At 31.3% G+C, this 14891-nt stretch overlaps 2 protein-coding genes across 2 annotated transcripts in view; one reads left to right on the top strand and one right to left on the bottom strand.

The window, feature by feature from the left end:
* The first annotated feature begins 504 nt into the window (after positions 1-504).
* On the top strand, positions 505-7029 carry LOC148237179 (uncharacterized). The gene is made up of 17 exons (XM_088182412.1): positions 505-629; positions 692-964; positions 1037-1163; positions 1322-1538; positions 1602-1798; positions 1873-2017; positions 3558-3686; positions 4039-4224; positions 4281-4522; positions 4583-4766; positions 4824-4926; positions 5003-5135; positions 5206-5434; positions 5505-5644; positions 5705-6254; positions 6324-6463; positions 6526-7029. Exons 1-17 carry the CDS (start codon positions 570-572, stop codon positions 6969-6971), a joined length of 3501 nt encoding a protein of 1166 aa, XP_088038538.1. The 5' UTR covers positions 505-569; the 3' UTR covers positions 6972-7029.
* A 1351-nt stretch (positions 7030-8380) lies between these two features.
* LOC148237177 (guanylate cyclase 32E) overlaps positions 8381-14891 on the bottom strand; it is a 118716-nt gene continuing 112205 nt past the window's right edge. The window contains exons 21-25 of the mRNA XM_088182411.1: positions 12685-12829; positions 11511-11609; positions 11225-11450; positions 9121-9244; positions 8381-9047 (exon numbers count right to left, since the gene is read on the bottom strand). Coding sequence (XP_088038537.1) covers positions 8517-9047; positions 9121-9244; positions 11225-11450; positions 11511-11609; positions 12685-12829 — 1125 coding nt within the window. The 3' untranslated portion in view covers positions 8381-8516. The remainder of the gene's footprint in view (positions 9048-9120; positions 9245-11224; positions 11451-11510; positions 11610-12684; positions 12830-14891) is intronic.

The following is a 14891-nucleotide window of genomic DNA, read 5'->3' as shown; positions in this document are numbered from 1 at the left end:
CTACCGCTCGTTCGCACTCAAACTGTTCAATATACCTGGTAATAAAATTTATTCATCGTCATATTTACAGTTCTAGATTTTTTTAGCATTCTATATGAACATCACTGTAGTTAATGATTGATTGATTTTTATATAATCAAATTATAATACGTTTGGGCTAGCTACAAAAAAAAACACCTAAGCGCTACTATATACTTTTCTAAATGCACAAAATAAGTAAAACAATTACTGTCCAATTCACGCATCCGAAAATAGCTTGCCTAATCCATGAACAAAGCAATAAACTTGCAATTTTTATGAATTGAGAGAGTTATTCTTAAGGTGTTCACTGTTCTGACCAATGCACTCTCGCTCGCACTTAATCTGTCCAAAAGTAATGCACATATATTTATTTTATATATGGCGCATTTTAATTGTCCTATTTAAATAATAATAATACATATATTAATTTTTTGAATGAAGCATAATTTGACAGTTTAAAATTATCATATGGCAACACCGCTTAGTTGTCGCGGGTTTATCGCTAAGGTGATAGAAATATTTGTTATTGTTTGAATTGCGACCTTAAAATGGAAACTGAGGATATAAACGACCTTCTAATGCATGACAGCTGGGAAGAAGACGATTTGGTAATATTTATATTGATTATTGAGAGTGAGAGTGAAAATTGAAATTGTAACCACTTTTATAGACTCCACAAGGTCCAAAAGAAAGCGTCGACGATACACCGTCTAAATATCATCTGGAAGTGTTGAAGAAATACTTTGGACATTCGAAATTCAGACCGCTTCAATGGAAGATCATAGATTCGGTGATGAATAAAAGGAGGGATAATTGTATAGTGATGGCGACAGGATATGGAAAATCGCTGTGCTATCAATATCCGGCAGTTTTTAAATGCGGTTTATCTGTTGTCATATCGCCGTTAATTTCGCTTATGGAAGATCAAGTGCAAGCTTTGGAGGTTAATATAATTATTTTTAAATGTTATTTTTCAAAATTATTCAAATTTTACAATAATATTTTATATTTATAGGTAGCAAACATTCCAGCTTGCTTTCTAGGCAGCGCTCAAACGAAAAAATCTCAAGTTCTGCAAGATTTGGAGTCAGGATCTTACCGTTTGGTTTATTTAACGCCCGAGTATGCGTCTGGTGAATTTGGTAATAATATTAATTATTTTAAACAATATTTTAATTTTTTATAAAAGCAATCTGACCGCTATACAAATATATCTTCCATATTTCAGGACATGTACAATTTTAATTTGTTCTTTTATACTAGGTATTATATATTTTTTTTATCAATTTTATGTTCACAGGTCTGGAATTGTTAAAAAAATTGGATCAAAAGTTAAAAGTTACACTATTGGCTATCGACGAAGCTCATTGTATATCTCAATGGGGCCACGATTTTCGTCCAGCTTATAGAAACTTGAAGAATATTAGAAAATCTCTTCCAAATACGCCCATTTTGGCCGTAACTGCAACTGCCACGGAAACAGTGAGAAACGATTTAATCAAAGCTTTAAATTTGAGGTAAATTGTACTGGATTTTATATATAATATAAACGTATATTTTTACTAATTCAAATCTTGCAGAAATCCACAAGTGTTGAGCACTAGTTTCGATAGACCGAATCTCTATTTTATGGTAGAGAAGAAGACCAGCGATGAGTATTCCGATATATATCGAGTCTTGAACAAAAACGATAGTCGTTTCAATATCGCCAAAGGCTCTACCATTATTTATTGTATCACAAAAAAAGTTACGGACCAAATAGTGCATCTTTTAAATGGTGTAGTATATTTTTTAATTTATGTTTTTGCTTTTTTTTAGCCACTTTTTATTGTTAATTTTCAATTTTAACAGGAAAAGGTATTAACTGCGCTGCTTATCATGCCGGTTTGACCATCAAGGATAGGAAATCAGTCCACGATTCGTTCGTGAGTGATGAAATCAAAGTCATCGTTGCTACAATTGCTTTCGGAATGGGAATTGATAAACCAAATGTCAGGTTTGTGTATTATTTTTGTTTTTCAACTGTAGTATTATCTTTTTCGACGCAAAATCATTTTTAAATTCATTCACTATTGTCATCTCTAATCTGGACCGACACTTGGTTTCTCATTCTTCTTTGGTTAAAGATTACCGAAAGATCTCAAAACTTTTAGATAAAAGGAAATTCTCCTTTCATTCGTCATTACGCGTTGTCACCTGCAGGCTTAACATTACTTATTCTGCCAGTGAGATTAAGGAAGAGCTGATCTCGTTAAACTTGAAGGTGGAAAGCGTAACCCAGCTCATTAATAATAAAACAAAAAAAGAAATGCTTCCGTTCTCTGTCGCACTAAAACCGTATGACCATAACAAATCAATTTATAACTTGGAACATTTATTAAATCAAAGGGTTATAATTGAGACACAAAATAAACCAAAAATAATTTACAATGCCATAGATGTCAATTATTTGGCCATTCTGCTATAAATTGTAGGCTATTCTTACTTGTGTCAAGTGTGCTGGAACGCATCTAATTTTGGATTGCCCACATGGCACCAAAATAAAAAACACAGTTTTCAACAACCGCAGAGGTAACCACCTTGTCAGCTACAGAGAATGCTCAAAGGATCCTAACAACATAAAAAACAAAATCACTTCGAAACGGGCTATTAATAAAATAAACCCGTTAGCCGAGGGCTAGCGAATTTGGAAAATCGTTCTCTCAGAAGTAAATATGGGAATCCCAAAAACACAACCTTTATCGGTTGAGCCAACTGCGACTGCTCCGATTACAAAATCTTATAACTACTCATTTAATTAATCAACTCTAAATATATGAAACGTAACATTTTAAAAATATAAGCTTGGAATGCTAACGGTCTTTGAGAGAGACAGTTTGAACTTAATAAATTTTTAATAAATGAAGTCATAGATTCTTTTATCTGAAACTCGTTTAAAAGCATTAATAAAAACAAATTTTACTAATTATACAGCTGTGGCCAATTGAAAGTTTCATAGGCAATATTTCACGAATTCTATTATTAAAATGTATTCTTTGCTTAAAACTTGTTCTATTATATTTTTTTTATGATCAAGTGCATCTGTGGTAATAATTTACAAGATAATTTAATATGTAAAGTCTCCTCAGTTGTTGCATCATCTACGTCGCTATTTAATCTATCTTCTGGTAGTAATAATACCATATCCATACAATTGCATGTTTCTATTTGTTGGCCTTCTTCATCTTCCAAATTGTTCGAATCTTACGGAAAAAAATATTTTACCAAAACTGATGTAAAAAACGACAATAAAGAATTTATTGCTTCCAAAAATATATTATTTTTCAAATCAGATAAATAAAAATTGATATTACACATAGAAAATAATTATAGAAAAATATGAAGAATATTTAATTTAGTAAAAGTATTACACATTTTAATTATTAACTGATTTAACCCGCACCTTAAAAACGCAAAGACTTATGGAACAACCTGATACATATTTGAGAACTTTTTCAATCGATTATATAAGTTTTAATAATATGTAAAAATTTCAGATGTGTTATTCACTACGGATCTTCAAGCGAAATGGAAGGCTATTACCAAGAAGCTGGTAGAGCTGGCCGTGATGGTAACCCTTCATTGTGCTTTTTGTATCATTCACCAGCAGACTTCACCACACATGGGTAAGAAAATTAGAACATTGACTACATATTTTTACTTTAGAGTCAGTGCACAAAAATAAATATACACAGAATTCATTTGATCGCTAAGAACAGGGCTAAATTAGAACAAATAAAACATTTTTCTTAAATAAATAAAATTGAAAATTCACATAGAGCAAGGCAAGGAATATAAAAAATAAAACAAATTCATTTTTATAAGTCAAAGGGGCGATAAGATAATATTCTCGAGAATAAAAAACCAATACCACCCTGCATATTTACCCCTCAGGGCGACCGACCAATGACAGGCTAATGTTTTTATGAATTGACTGATGAAAATAAATATGCACATATTTTATTTTTTACGTTGCAGATATTTACGAGAAAAGAGCTATTCAGGAGCTAAATTTAAAACACACAAAGAATCTTTAAATGCAATAATGAAACAATACATCTCGGTTAGAACGTGCCGAAGACATTTTATCATGTCATATTTTGATAACGCTCTACCGAAACCGGATAATCCTAGGACAAATTGTTGCGATAATTGCACTAATAGGTATGCATATATAATGCTATTTTCTAATATATGTATTAAAATGAAATATTTTTTAGTCTACATGCTCCGTCCGATAGTGATCGATATATTGGAATAGATTCGGATGGTTTATATGATTTTTCTGAAGACACAGAAAAGTTCTTGAAAGCTATCCAATGCTTTCAACCGAGATCTTTCGGTATTGGAATGCTTGTGGGACTTTTGAGAGGCTCGAAAATAAAAAAATTGAGTCAATATTTCAACTGCGAAGCTCACGGAATTGGTTCTTCAAAGAATGACACTTGGTGGAAAGAGATTGGTATGTATATTTATTTTAAATTAAATTTCTATTGACTTGACTCATGATTTGTTTTTTAAGCTCAAATTTTACAACAAGAGAACTATATAAGGAAAGAAATGATCACTATGGGCGCTCACCAGTTTCCTGTGTACGTAATGCTCGATAAAGGTGAGATTTGGATGAAGAATAAGCAGGATGGTAGAGCTGCGCCGATAATGTTGCCACCGACGGTAGATATGATGCCGAGTATTATGGTTAAAAGGTAAGCGCTTATCTTGCACCAATTTTAATGAGATTCATTAATGAAAATGTCTTATAGGGTTACACCAAAGTTCATATCGTGCGATAGTAGTAGCGATGCGTTTATTAAACCTTCTCCTGGCACTATTAAGCTTTCGGAGTATGATCAAAAATTATTGAACGTATGTATTTTATTTGATTTTAATATTTTTTATTTCTTCTTATATTTTTTTATTGTGTTATATGTATAAATTTAAGGCCCTGTTTGATCTTCGTCATCAAATTGGCAAAGAAAAGAATCTTATGCCTCATATTATTGCATCTGATGTGGCGTTGTATGAGTTTGCTTCAAAAAAACCTACGACAAAACAGTATTTATATTCTGGTAAATGTGAGTATATTTAAAAATATTTTCCTATTTATATATGTATGCTATCTCAATAATTTATTAATTATTTCAGTTGACGGTATGTCGGATACAAAGATAGAAAAATTCGGAGAAGCATTTGTAAACAAAATAAAAGAATACTTGGGTGAAAATCCTAAGCCAAGTCAAAGCTTTGAAGAACTTCTATTGCTCTGTCCACCTCCGCCTTCGTCTGTCGTCGCTAATTTTGGAGGAGAAACTCAGAGAATCACATTAGATATGATTCAACAGGGAAAGTCATTATCAGATATTGCCGAATCTAGGTGATTTATAAAACATTTTATTATGCAAAACTATGCCGATGACACATATTTTATATCAATATTTCTTTAGAAAACTCGCTCCTTCTACCATAATCAATCACATAGCATCAGCAGTACGGTTCACTGACAAATTGGATTTAGCCAAATTCACCAGTGCCGCAAAGATTTTGCGAGTCATCGAAGTTTTGAATTCGGACGCTTTAAAAAATGGTAAGATGTTTATAAAATGTACAATTATAATAACATTTATTATATTATTTATTTTTTTAGATACTAGTAAATTGGCTCCCATAAAAAAATGCTGTCCTCCTGCTATATCTTACGACGATTTAAAACTTGCTATTGCTTATAAAGAAGTAAGAGATCATTTGAAATCTTTGAACGTATCGTACAAAGATAATCTTTCGATTAACGTCAAGGATAAGACTTTTGTATCGGAATTGATCAACGATATATCTGATACTGCTTTAGATGTAATAGATGATTGTGTAAATGTAACGAGTGATGAATTGGAAGATTTAAACGACGTGTCTTGGGTTGAAGACGGATTTCTTGAAGATCTGGATAGAATTGAAGCGGATGAGAATGTTTCAACGTTACTAGGAAGTAATAGTTCCGATAAAATTGTGGCCGATGAAGATCGAATGGAAGTTAAAGAGATTGTTTCAAGTTCTAATATATTGAGCATAGATGATTTACTATCGACGCATCCAATACCTCCATCTAAATGTAATCATTTGAAAGATCCTGGATCTGAGGAATTGTTATCGATGAAATACTTCTTGGAAGGACAATCTTTAGAAGATATTTCAATTCTGAAGTAAATTAAATTTATATAATACATAAATGCATTATTATAATATAATATAATCATATTTTTCTATTATAGAGATTGTGAAATTTCAACTATCGTCTACGATTTAGCTCGTTGTCTTCGATTCACAGATAAAATAGATCTGTCTAAATTGATCGATGCCTCAAAATTGATTCTCATAATGAATGTTATTGATTCTAAAGTCATCAATAATGGTATATTTTATTTAATATATATAAATTTATAGAAATATGCTTTTATTTTTTTATATTTTTAGATATAAGTTTAGTTGCTCCAATAAAAAAACAATGTCCACCTGAAGTATCTTACAATGACATAAGAATTACAATTGCTTATGTTGAACTTAGAGATCATTTGAAGTCCTTGCAGATTCCATTTGAAGATAAACACGCAATTGATCTTCAAAAGAAGGTATTCATCAACAAGAAAGTAAATACGGAATCGATTGCTATCCAAAATAAAATAATAACGTCTCCGGAATCTGACGATAGTGAAAATAATTTGAATTTAAAGGAAAATATTGATTTGAAAATTAATATAGAAAGTAGTTCACGAAAGAAAAAGTTATGCATTTCGAGTGATTCCGAAGAAAAAGACGATAAAGTGATCCTTAAAAGGAAACTTCCCGATTGGTTATCGAATAACGCTAAAGCTAAAACTGTGATGAAGGCTAAGATGGCTAAAAATAGTCTCTTTAATTAATATTGTATTGTATTACTTATTATTAATAAATAAATGTAAGCGTTTCGTCATTGGAAAATGTTTTTTATTTATATATATTATATAATATATATATAAAATATATTTTTTAATATGTAACTAGTGATTTGAACATTTTGTGATTGAATAATTAAAAGATAAAGTACAAAATAATATAGCAGAAAATAAAATACACGAGCCTTTTCTTTTCTATCGTCGTTAATACTGTTTTACAATATCAATAAATTATATAACATAAAGTCGGTGCAAAAACATTATAATTATAATATATATTAAGTGCGCATAAGTGACTAGAAAATATTATAATAGCGATAAATTATTATTCTAAAATTATTCTAACATTACTTTATATTATATATGAATGATTGGGAATACAAAGAGACAATTTAATTAACTTTTACAGAATGTATTGCAAATTTCTTGGACAAGGAAGTAACAATTGTAAGTAACTAATGAATAGCTTTAAAAAATATCAGTTATTGATTTGAATTTTAATTTAGGTTATTTTCCACAGCGCTAATTTATAAGGTTGGTAGTCATATTGTGCTGCTTAGGAATTTAGATACACAAAAACTGTGCAAAGAAATTAAGAGGCGACGCTATTTAATTCCCAATTTATAGTTACCTAATGTTTCAGAAATTTACTTTAAAAATTAATACGTTCATTTCTACATATCCGAAACGCCTATGTATACATTTAAGAATACAATAGCACTGAAAACTTTGTCTCTTTGTATACTCATTCATCCATATGTAGCACCAGATCGATCTGTACTTTTGTAAACATTATAAAAATTGTTAATTTACATACATATATTAATGTTATTGGAAAAATTAAAAGAAAACAGTGGCTGGCATTTTTTTAGTAGTAGTATAAGAGTCGAAGGAATAAATTCTTCAGTTCAAAGGATGATGTCAGTTGCAGCATGCTTATTTTAATCAATCAATACGGTAATCAGTATCACAGCATAATTTAATGCTCCTATTGAATACACATTGAAGTCATTTCTTTTAGTCCAGCGGCTTTAATTCCTATTGCCATAGTATGTATATAAGAACAGTCGGTCAATGTGATAGAAATTTAGTTTAAAGATGAACGTTTTATGTCGCAATGTCGCGAAATAAAGGTTGCCAACCACCGAGTATAAAATGGCAGTGTTTCATACATACAAGGACCACTAGGGCAAGAATGTGTTAACTGATATTTAGACAATGCAAGAGCACATTAAACTTTACAAAGAAGGTGAATCAAATGAAAGTGCGATAAAAATTGTAGTAGTGCTACATATAGGTATAAAAGTGGCAGTACGAATTAAGCATGAATAAGAAAAAATAGCTACCGAAGGAATTAAAATTCATCGATAGACAAAAGTTCCGTATGATGATGGATGTCTGTCACTTAAGCAAGTGTACTAGTGGACTAGAAAGAAAAAAAATCAGCACAACACATCTTGCAAGTCTTTGAAGAAAAAGGTAATAACACGTTCTTGCTATTGGGTCTTCTCATGATTCGTTATAATATATGTTTCAATTACTTCGGCTAGACACAATACTGACACTACACGACTTATTGTCGCAGTTGTTCAACAACGGCGTATTCAAATTATCATCGTTCATAGAAGCTTCTTCATCTATCCATACAGTAGCAATATTATCCTCGTCTATCAATATCACTTTGCACACTTCGTTTTCTCTAGCCCTATTTACATTGCTGCATTTATAATTCTGTCTGAATTTGTTTCTCTGATGATCAGCGCAATATTTAGTGCACGGACTGTTAGGCGCTGATTGGTTGACGCACACTTCTATCTTTGGAGAATGGTGGCAGTTCAGAGCCGGAACGCTTTGGAAGCACGTCTGGGGTCCGGAAATCTTTTTGGTATCTAATGGAGGAAAATCGCACAGGTTAGTTTGGGCTAACGTTGAAGTCGAGTTAGCCATGTGTTCGATGCAAGGACAAGACGTGCTGGACGTTCGGATGCATTCCGAACATGCTTCTGAAGATTCTAGGATTAGAGAACCGGAAGATTTCTTACAAGGACTTTGATAGCCGTTTCTCTGAAAGTATTTAAAAATATATTATTATAATGATGAGTAAGGCTTATATAAATTAAAAGAAAAATGGTATTACTTCAACAGATTGGTCTTTGATTGAGTTTTCATGATGGTGATGGTTATTAGTCGAATAATTGTGAAATTCAAGCAAGTTGCCGGATGCAAAGCGAAGCTTTTTAGGCGATTCCAAACTTGAGCATCTATATCGAATTTAAAATTTTGTTTTTATACATTTCAACATAGTTTAGGCAATCAGATAAGAGTGGTTTTATATATTCAGTCATTCGTCACTCAAGATTGCTTTAACTATAAAAGGACAGGTCCAAAATTTCTGGCTTTAAAAAATTTTTTTATTATTGAAGTTGTTCTTAATTCTTAAATGAATTATTGATGTGTTAATATTAAATATCAAACTTGTCATATAGGAAAAGTTTTTGTATTTAATTATATATTACTAAAAAATGTATATTTTTACATTTTACACACCAAACTATTTCTACCTGATCCTTGTGATCAGTGCTGTTAAAAGTTTTTTAAGGTCGTCGAGATATTTATAAAAACTATATTAATTTATGGTAACCGGATGAAATACAATATGAAAAAACAGAACATGTCGAATTAGAAATGTGACAAAACAGAACAAGTTAAAAATAGATTTTTAATTAATTTTATATTTGCAACTAATTATTTGATAAGTAAATAATTTTATTAATGATCTGTTCAATAAAATAAACGATCAGAAGAATGAAATAAATCGTCGAAATTAGGAAAATCTAGGAAAACCTAATCTGTGTCCAACACCTAATCTAAAAAAAGCAAATTATATAATAATATTAAAATGATATGTTTCATGTAATATTTAAAATTATAACTATAGTGAAGTAAATTTACTTTATATTGTAATAATTGTGCTGTCAATTTATATGTATGACGCAATACAAAACTACTTATTTTTTACAAAAAAATTAATTACACATTCTCAGCTCTTTTTACACTATTGGCATTATTTGCCACTTAGCATAAACAAAAAATATTACTGATTGTAAATTTGACTAAATAAATTTAGCAATTAACCTAACATTAACATTGATTTGAACAAGTATAACTAAACAAAAAAAAAGTACGTCGATAAATATTGCTTTTTACAGAATTTAACTAATAAACACATTTAGTAAGAATCAAATATTTTTCATCAGTTTGGCAAACAATGCACAATTTTCGTATAAATATTTTTTTTTAGATTAAATTAAGACCATCGTGGCCTAACAGGTTACCCCAATGCGGCACGATGGTCGAAACTATTTACTGTATAAATGCACTATAAGGTGAAAAGCAGGTACAGAAATCCCAGATTACGCATTCCACGGAGGTTGCTGAACTATTTCGAATATGTATACGTTACAGTATTATATTCGTCAAATAGTACACTCGTAATAATCGAAATTGGTCACATAATCTAAAACTGATGAAGACTTTCCCTAATTATCAAGTCAGGACACTTCATCCAGAATTATCACTTCGCTTGTGACTTGGAATAAGCAAGAGTTCAGTCAAACTAACGTGAAGCTGAGCTATGCCAAATTGACTGAGGCGATCTTTCAAAGACCAAGAAAAGCAGCTGCTTATCTTTGATCGTCCGATAAAGTCTAACTAAAATAGTACCTGAATCCCAAGAGATCAATTCAATTTTTGGTATGACTTGGAGGATAAGACGCAGTAGCGTGAGCAGACATATATATTCGTTAATGCAAAAAAATGACAGCTAATTTTTAAATTTATGATTTAAAAAATCATAAAAAACTTTATAATGATAAAAATAAATCAGTCGAATAAAAATATTGTTAATCTAATAATTTGAACAATTAACAATGGATGTTAATTGTTCACATCTCTAGAGCTGCACACCTAAATCAAGTATGGCAGCAAAGCAACAAATAACTTTTAGCAAAATTTTGTTTGGCTGACATCCGGAATAATTTCCCGCCGGCCCATATGCTGGGATTTCAAAGTTGCACTTTAATAATTTTGCAGTCGCCCGAAGTAGGAAACATTAATTATATGTCCCATTTTTCAATCACGACAATATTGTATAAAATCTTATTAAGAACCAGAATATTTTGGACCACTCCTCTCAGTATAGTATTACATATGAAAACCAATTGGAATTTTGTATAAGTTACCTAAACAAAGGGCTTTTAGCTAAATGCTTGTTTTTCAACGAGCTTCGCGGTTGCGGCGGATGGATCGGTTCTCTTCTCACGGCCCTCGAAGTGTCCTCACCTATTAACCAATAAGTCAACTGATCCATCTTTCCCTTCATTGACACCATTCCCCTTTCGGCGAATTGATAGCCGCCCAAGCGATCCAGCAGCATCTTGCAATCTTTACTGCAGTGGATCTTCAATGCTATAAAAGCAATAATGTATAGAATCCATAATCTTAAAACAATAATAATTGAATTCTTACGAGCTCCTGTAGATTCCATTCTGCTGGCTGTGTTTACGGTGTCTCCGAAAAGACAGTATCTTGGCATCTTCAATCCGACTACTCCTGCACACACCGGACCTGCAATAAAAATTAAAAAACGTTTTATATGGTTTTGTATATATTTAAAAACCTTTAGGCAAAAACATGTTAAGTGACATTGCAAAGATGATTATAACATATGAATGTGTATTTTTCAGTAAAATTATATTTTTACTAGTATAAATATAATTTCACTAACTAGGCCAGTGAAAATGTATCAAACTAAACTAGTCAATATTAGTAAAACTGTATTGTTACAAATACAATTTTATAAGCAACCTCAGCTTCAGTCTCTAGTGTAAAAAACAAAGGAAGGTGATCCGAGGACAGAGCCTGGATGCATTACATATCTGAGATCTAAGCATTGCTCTTAACTAACACAATATATAAAATTGACAATGTCATGCGTTGATGATTTTGGAAAATTTAAAATCGTATCCATGTCATGCAAGTAGTTAAAAAGCGTCGTCCCGGATTGATTTACACCGGAACAATTCCAATGCACGTGTCTGGCGTTGAGATCTCCGGTAAAAATAACCGAATCCCCAAGAGCAGGCACTGCATTGAGATCATTATCAGTGAAACACGTACGCTAGGAACATTTTGCTTCTGTTTAAAATCTATTCTAAACAGATTATCTAAACCCAATTTGAACTAATGAAAGTTTAAAAACTATAGTTAGTTTAAGAACTTTTATTAATTCACGTTGGGTTTGGTTAATTCATTTATGTTTAGTTTGGATGATGGTCTATAGTTAGTTTTATAATTTTAATTTTAAAGTAGTCCGTGTATTGATTCGGAAAAATAGAAAAAAAACATTTTTATGAACAGTAAAAATATAAGCACTATTCTGGTAATCAGTTATGCCTAAATTTTAATACTTTTTAATATTTTATTCGACATACATACGACATAATTTCACTATCACCTGTCAATAAAATTATATTTTTACTAGTGTTTTCCAATATGATTTGTCGTAAATGCCAGTGAAAATATATTTTCACTGATAAAAACATTAACTTTTGAATAAACATACATGTAGTTACTCCATTTTATAGGGGAGGAAAATGTATCATCACACTTAATATTTAATTATATATTATTAGATCAGTACCTGAATGAATGCCAATCCTCAAACGAAGCTGCTCTAAAGGTCGATGTCTGATTTTGAAGCGTCTCACAGCAGATAGAAGATGTAGAGACATTGAAGCTATTTCGGCAGCATGTTGGTCATTATTTCTAATCGGTAAACCACTTACCTGAAATATATAAAAGTATAACAATAAATAAAATAGTTTTTAAGCTTTTTGTAAAATAATAAAGGAGTTCAGCCGAATTTATATAAAGCGGAGTTACGCCGAATCAACCGAGAGATACCTACACCCCATTTTTAAAAAATATTTCAATCTGGACTAGCTTAAGGAGTCAAGTAAAACTACTTTTTTTAAATAATAAATAATTTAATATTTTTTTCTAAATCGAGTATTTTTATTGCAAATATTTATAACAAAAATACATTTGTCATATATTTTTCAAACATCTATAATGTGAAATTTTTCACTTGAAAAGCAATTTGATACATTTCTATAAGCTTTAAATTATCTTACGCTCTGATACACCCACGAAATCCACAGAGTCTATTATCACAACCGAATGAATACACTTTTCGTGTAAAAGTAACCTCTCATCTCTCATACGCGATACGTGTACTTCGTGGGCGTAACATTGAAAAGGATACCGTCGAAAGGACTCGTTCGTATACGAGGGCGAAATTCTCACGGGGCTTCGATTTGATATGGCGTTTTCCCATTTTTCCGGTTGGAAAATTTACTTGGAGTAATCTTCTGAGGGATATTTCCTCATATATTTTGCGCATCCACCTGTTTTGTCAAGAGCACTATCATAAATGTATTATGCACATTAAAATGTATAACTTCAAAGGTAATAATGGGTAAATAGGATAGTTTCGGAAGTCTCTTAGTGCAAAATCGGCGTTGCAGACAGTTAATATAGGGTTATTTCGAGATAGCTATAATGGTATGTATTATATTTACTTATATGTGATTTCCGCGATATGTGCATAGTATACAGATCGATAGTTTCAAACTGTAATTTATCAAAGCGTATATCATTATGTATGGAAATCTGATCCTGGACTTGGCAGGTATTATTGACGACCCAAAACTGTGATGTTTTCGTGTGAAAATAGAGTTCGGAAAATTCGGAAGGATAAAAAATGGTTGTTATGGTGTTAGCGGTGTATAAATCAAGGAATTACATCAATGTGATATTGGAGTATTTCTACAAAAAAAAAACACCTGCTCCTATATTTTTTGATAAAACCAAATTGATATTTTATAGGCATTGTGAATATAGCTGTAAATAATTATATCAAATAACTTGGCAGGTGCTGAAAGAACGACGATTGTTATGGGATTGTGCACATCTCTTATAACTGCAAATATAAACTAATAACTCTTATTTCGAATACAGAAAAAAAATTATACAAAAATGGCTCTGTAATAAAACGACGCAGGACAAAATAGCGCCCACAAAATACGTAATTACATAGCCTTTTTTAAAACATATTATCAAAGGATAATCGAAATGTAAATGGGCACTTTTGGAAAAAATCTACGTGGAAACGGCTCTTATTTTATCGTAATTGTGTTTTATCGATTTTTTATATATTATACTTTATTCCTGTTTTTAATGTTTCGATGTTTTTATTTTTTTATATACGCGTTGCGCACTTTTGTCGCTGCGCTATTTTATACTGCGCCGTTTTGACGGGACACCATTTACAATCATTGTCAACGAGCGCTAATGAAACAACAACGCGGTTTTCGCCCGCGTCGTTTCATGGCCACTAACCTCTTGTGCCTTTCGAAGGCAGTGACATAATCTCTCGATTCTAAAATCCACATCGATGTAGTCTATACTCTATACCGATTTAAAGTTTGTTGATGTCATGAGCTACTTCTTCAGAAGTTAAACAACTTTGGTTTTTCGAACGGTCTTGTTAGATTTTTTCGTATGAAGTAAGTCACCGCCGTCGGTATATAATATATGGCAATCGTACCACAGCGATCCAATCTGAGTCCTCTGTTTTTATGTCTTCATCAACAATTAAGAATTCAGAATATTTATTATATGCCGATGATTCAAGTATTCGCACAAATTCGGATAAATATAATGTATAACCAATTTTAATGTTATTATCTCAAATATGGAACAATATCGTTTCTCCAAAAGCTAAAGTTAAAAACTTTTCAAAGGAGTCCTTTTATTTCATAATGAGAATATATATTTATTTTATAC

This window comes from Plectrocnemia conspersa, unplaced genomic scaffold, assembly GCF_051122295.1.
Source record: "Plectrocnemia conspersa isolate PC_06_02 unplaced genomic scaffold, ASM5112229v1 ptg000003l, whole genome shotgun sequence".
NCBI classification, from domain to species: Eukaryota; Metazoa; Arthropoda; class Insecta; order Trichoptera; family Polycentropodidae; genus Plectrocnemia; species Plectrocnemia conspersa.
This window is presented reverse-complemented; position numbering and strand designations above follow the sequence as displayed.

Bases quoted from the DNA above. Each gene is read 5' to 3' on its own strand.
- LOC148237179 (XM_088182412.1), top strand. From the start codon at position 570: ATGGAAACTGAGGATATAAACGACCTTCTAATGCATGACAGCTGGGAA. The intron at 1,539-1,601 runs GTAAATTGTACT...CAAATCTTGCAG, and splicing joins ATCAAAGCTTTAAATTTGAG to AAATCCACAAGTGTTGAGCA. The intron at 4,523-4,582 runs GTATGTATATTT...TTGTTTTTTAAG, and splicing joins CACTTGGTGGAAAGAGATTG to CTCAAATTTTACAACAAGAG.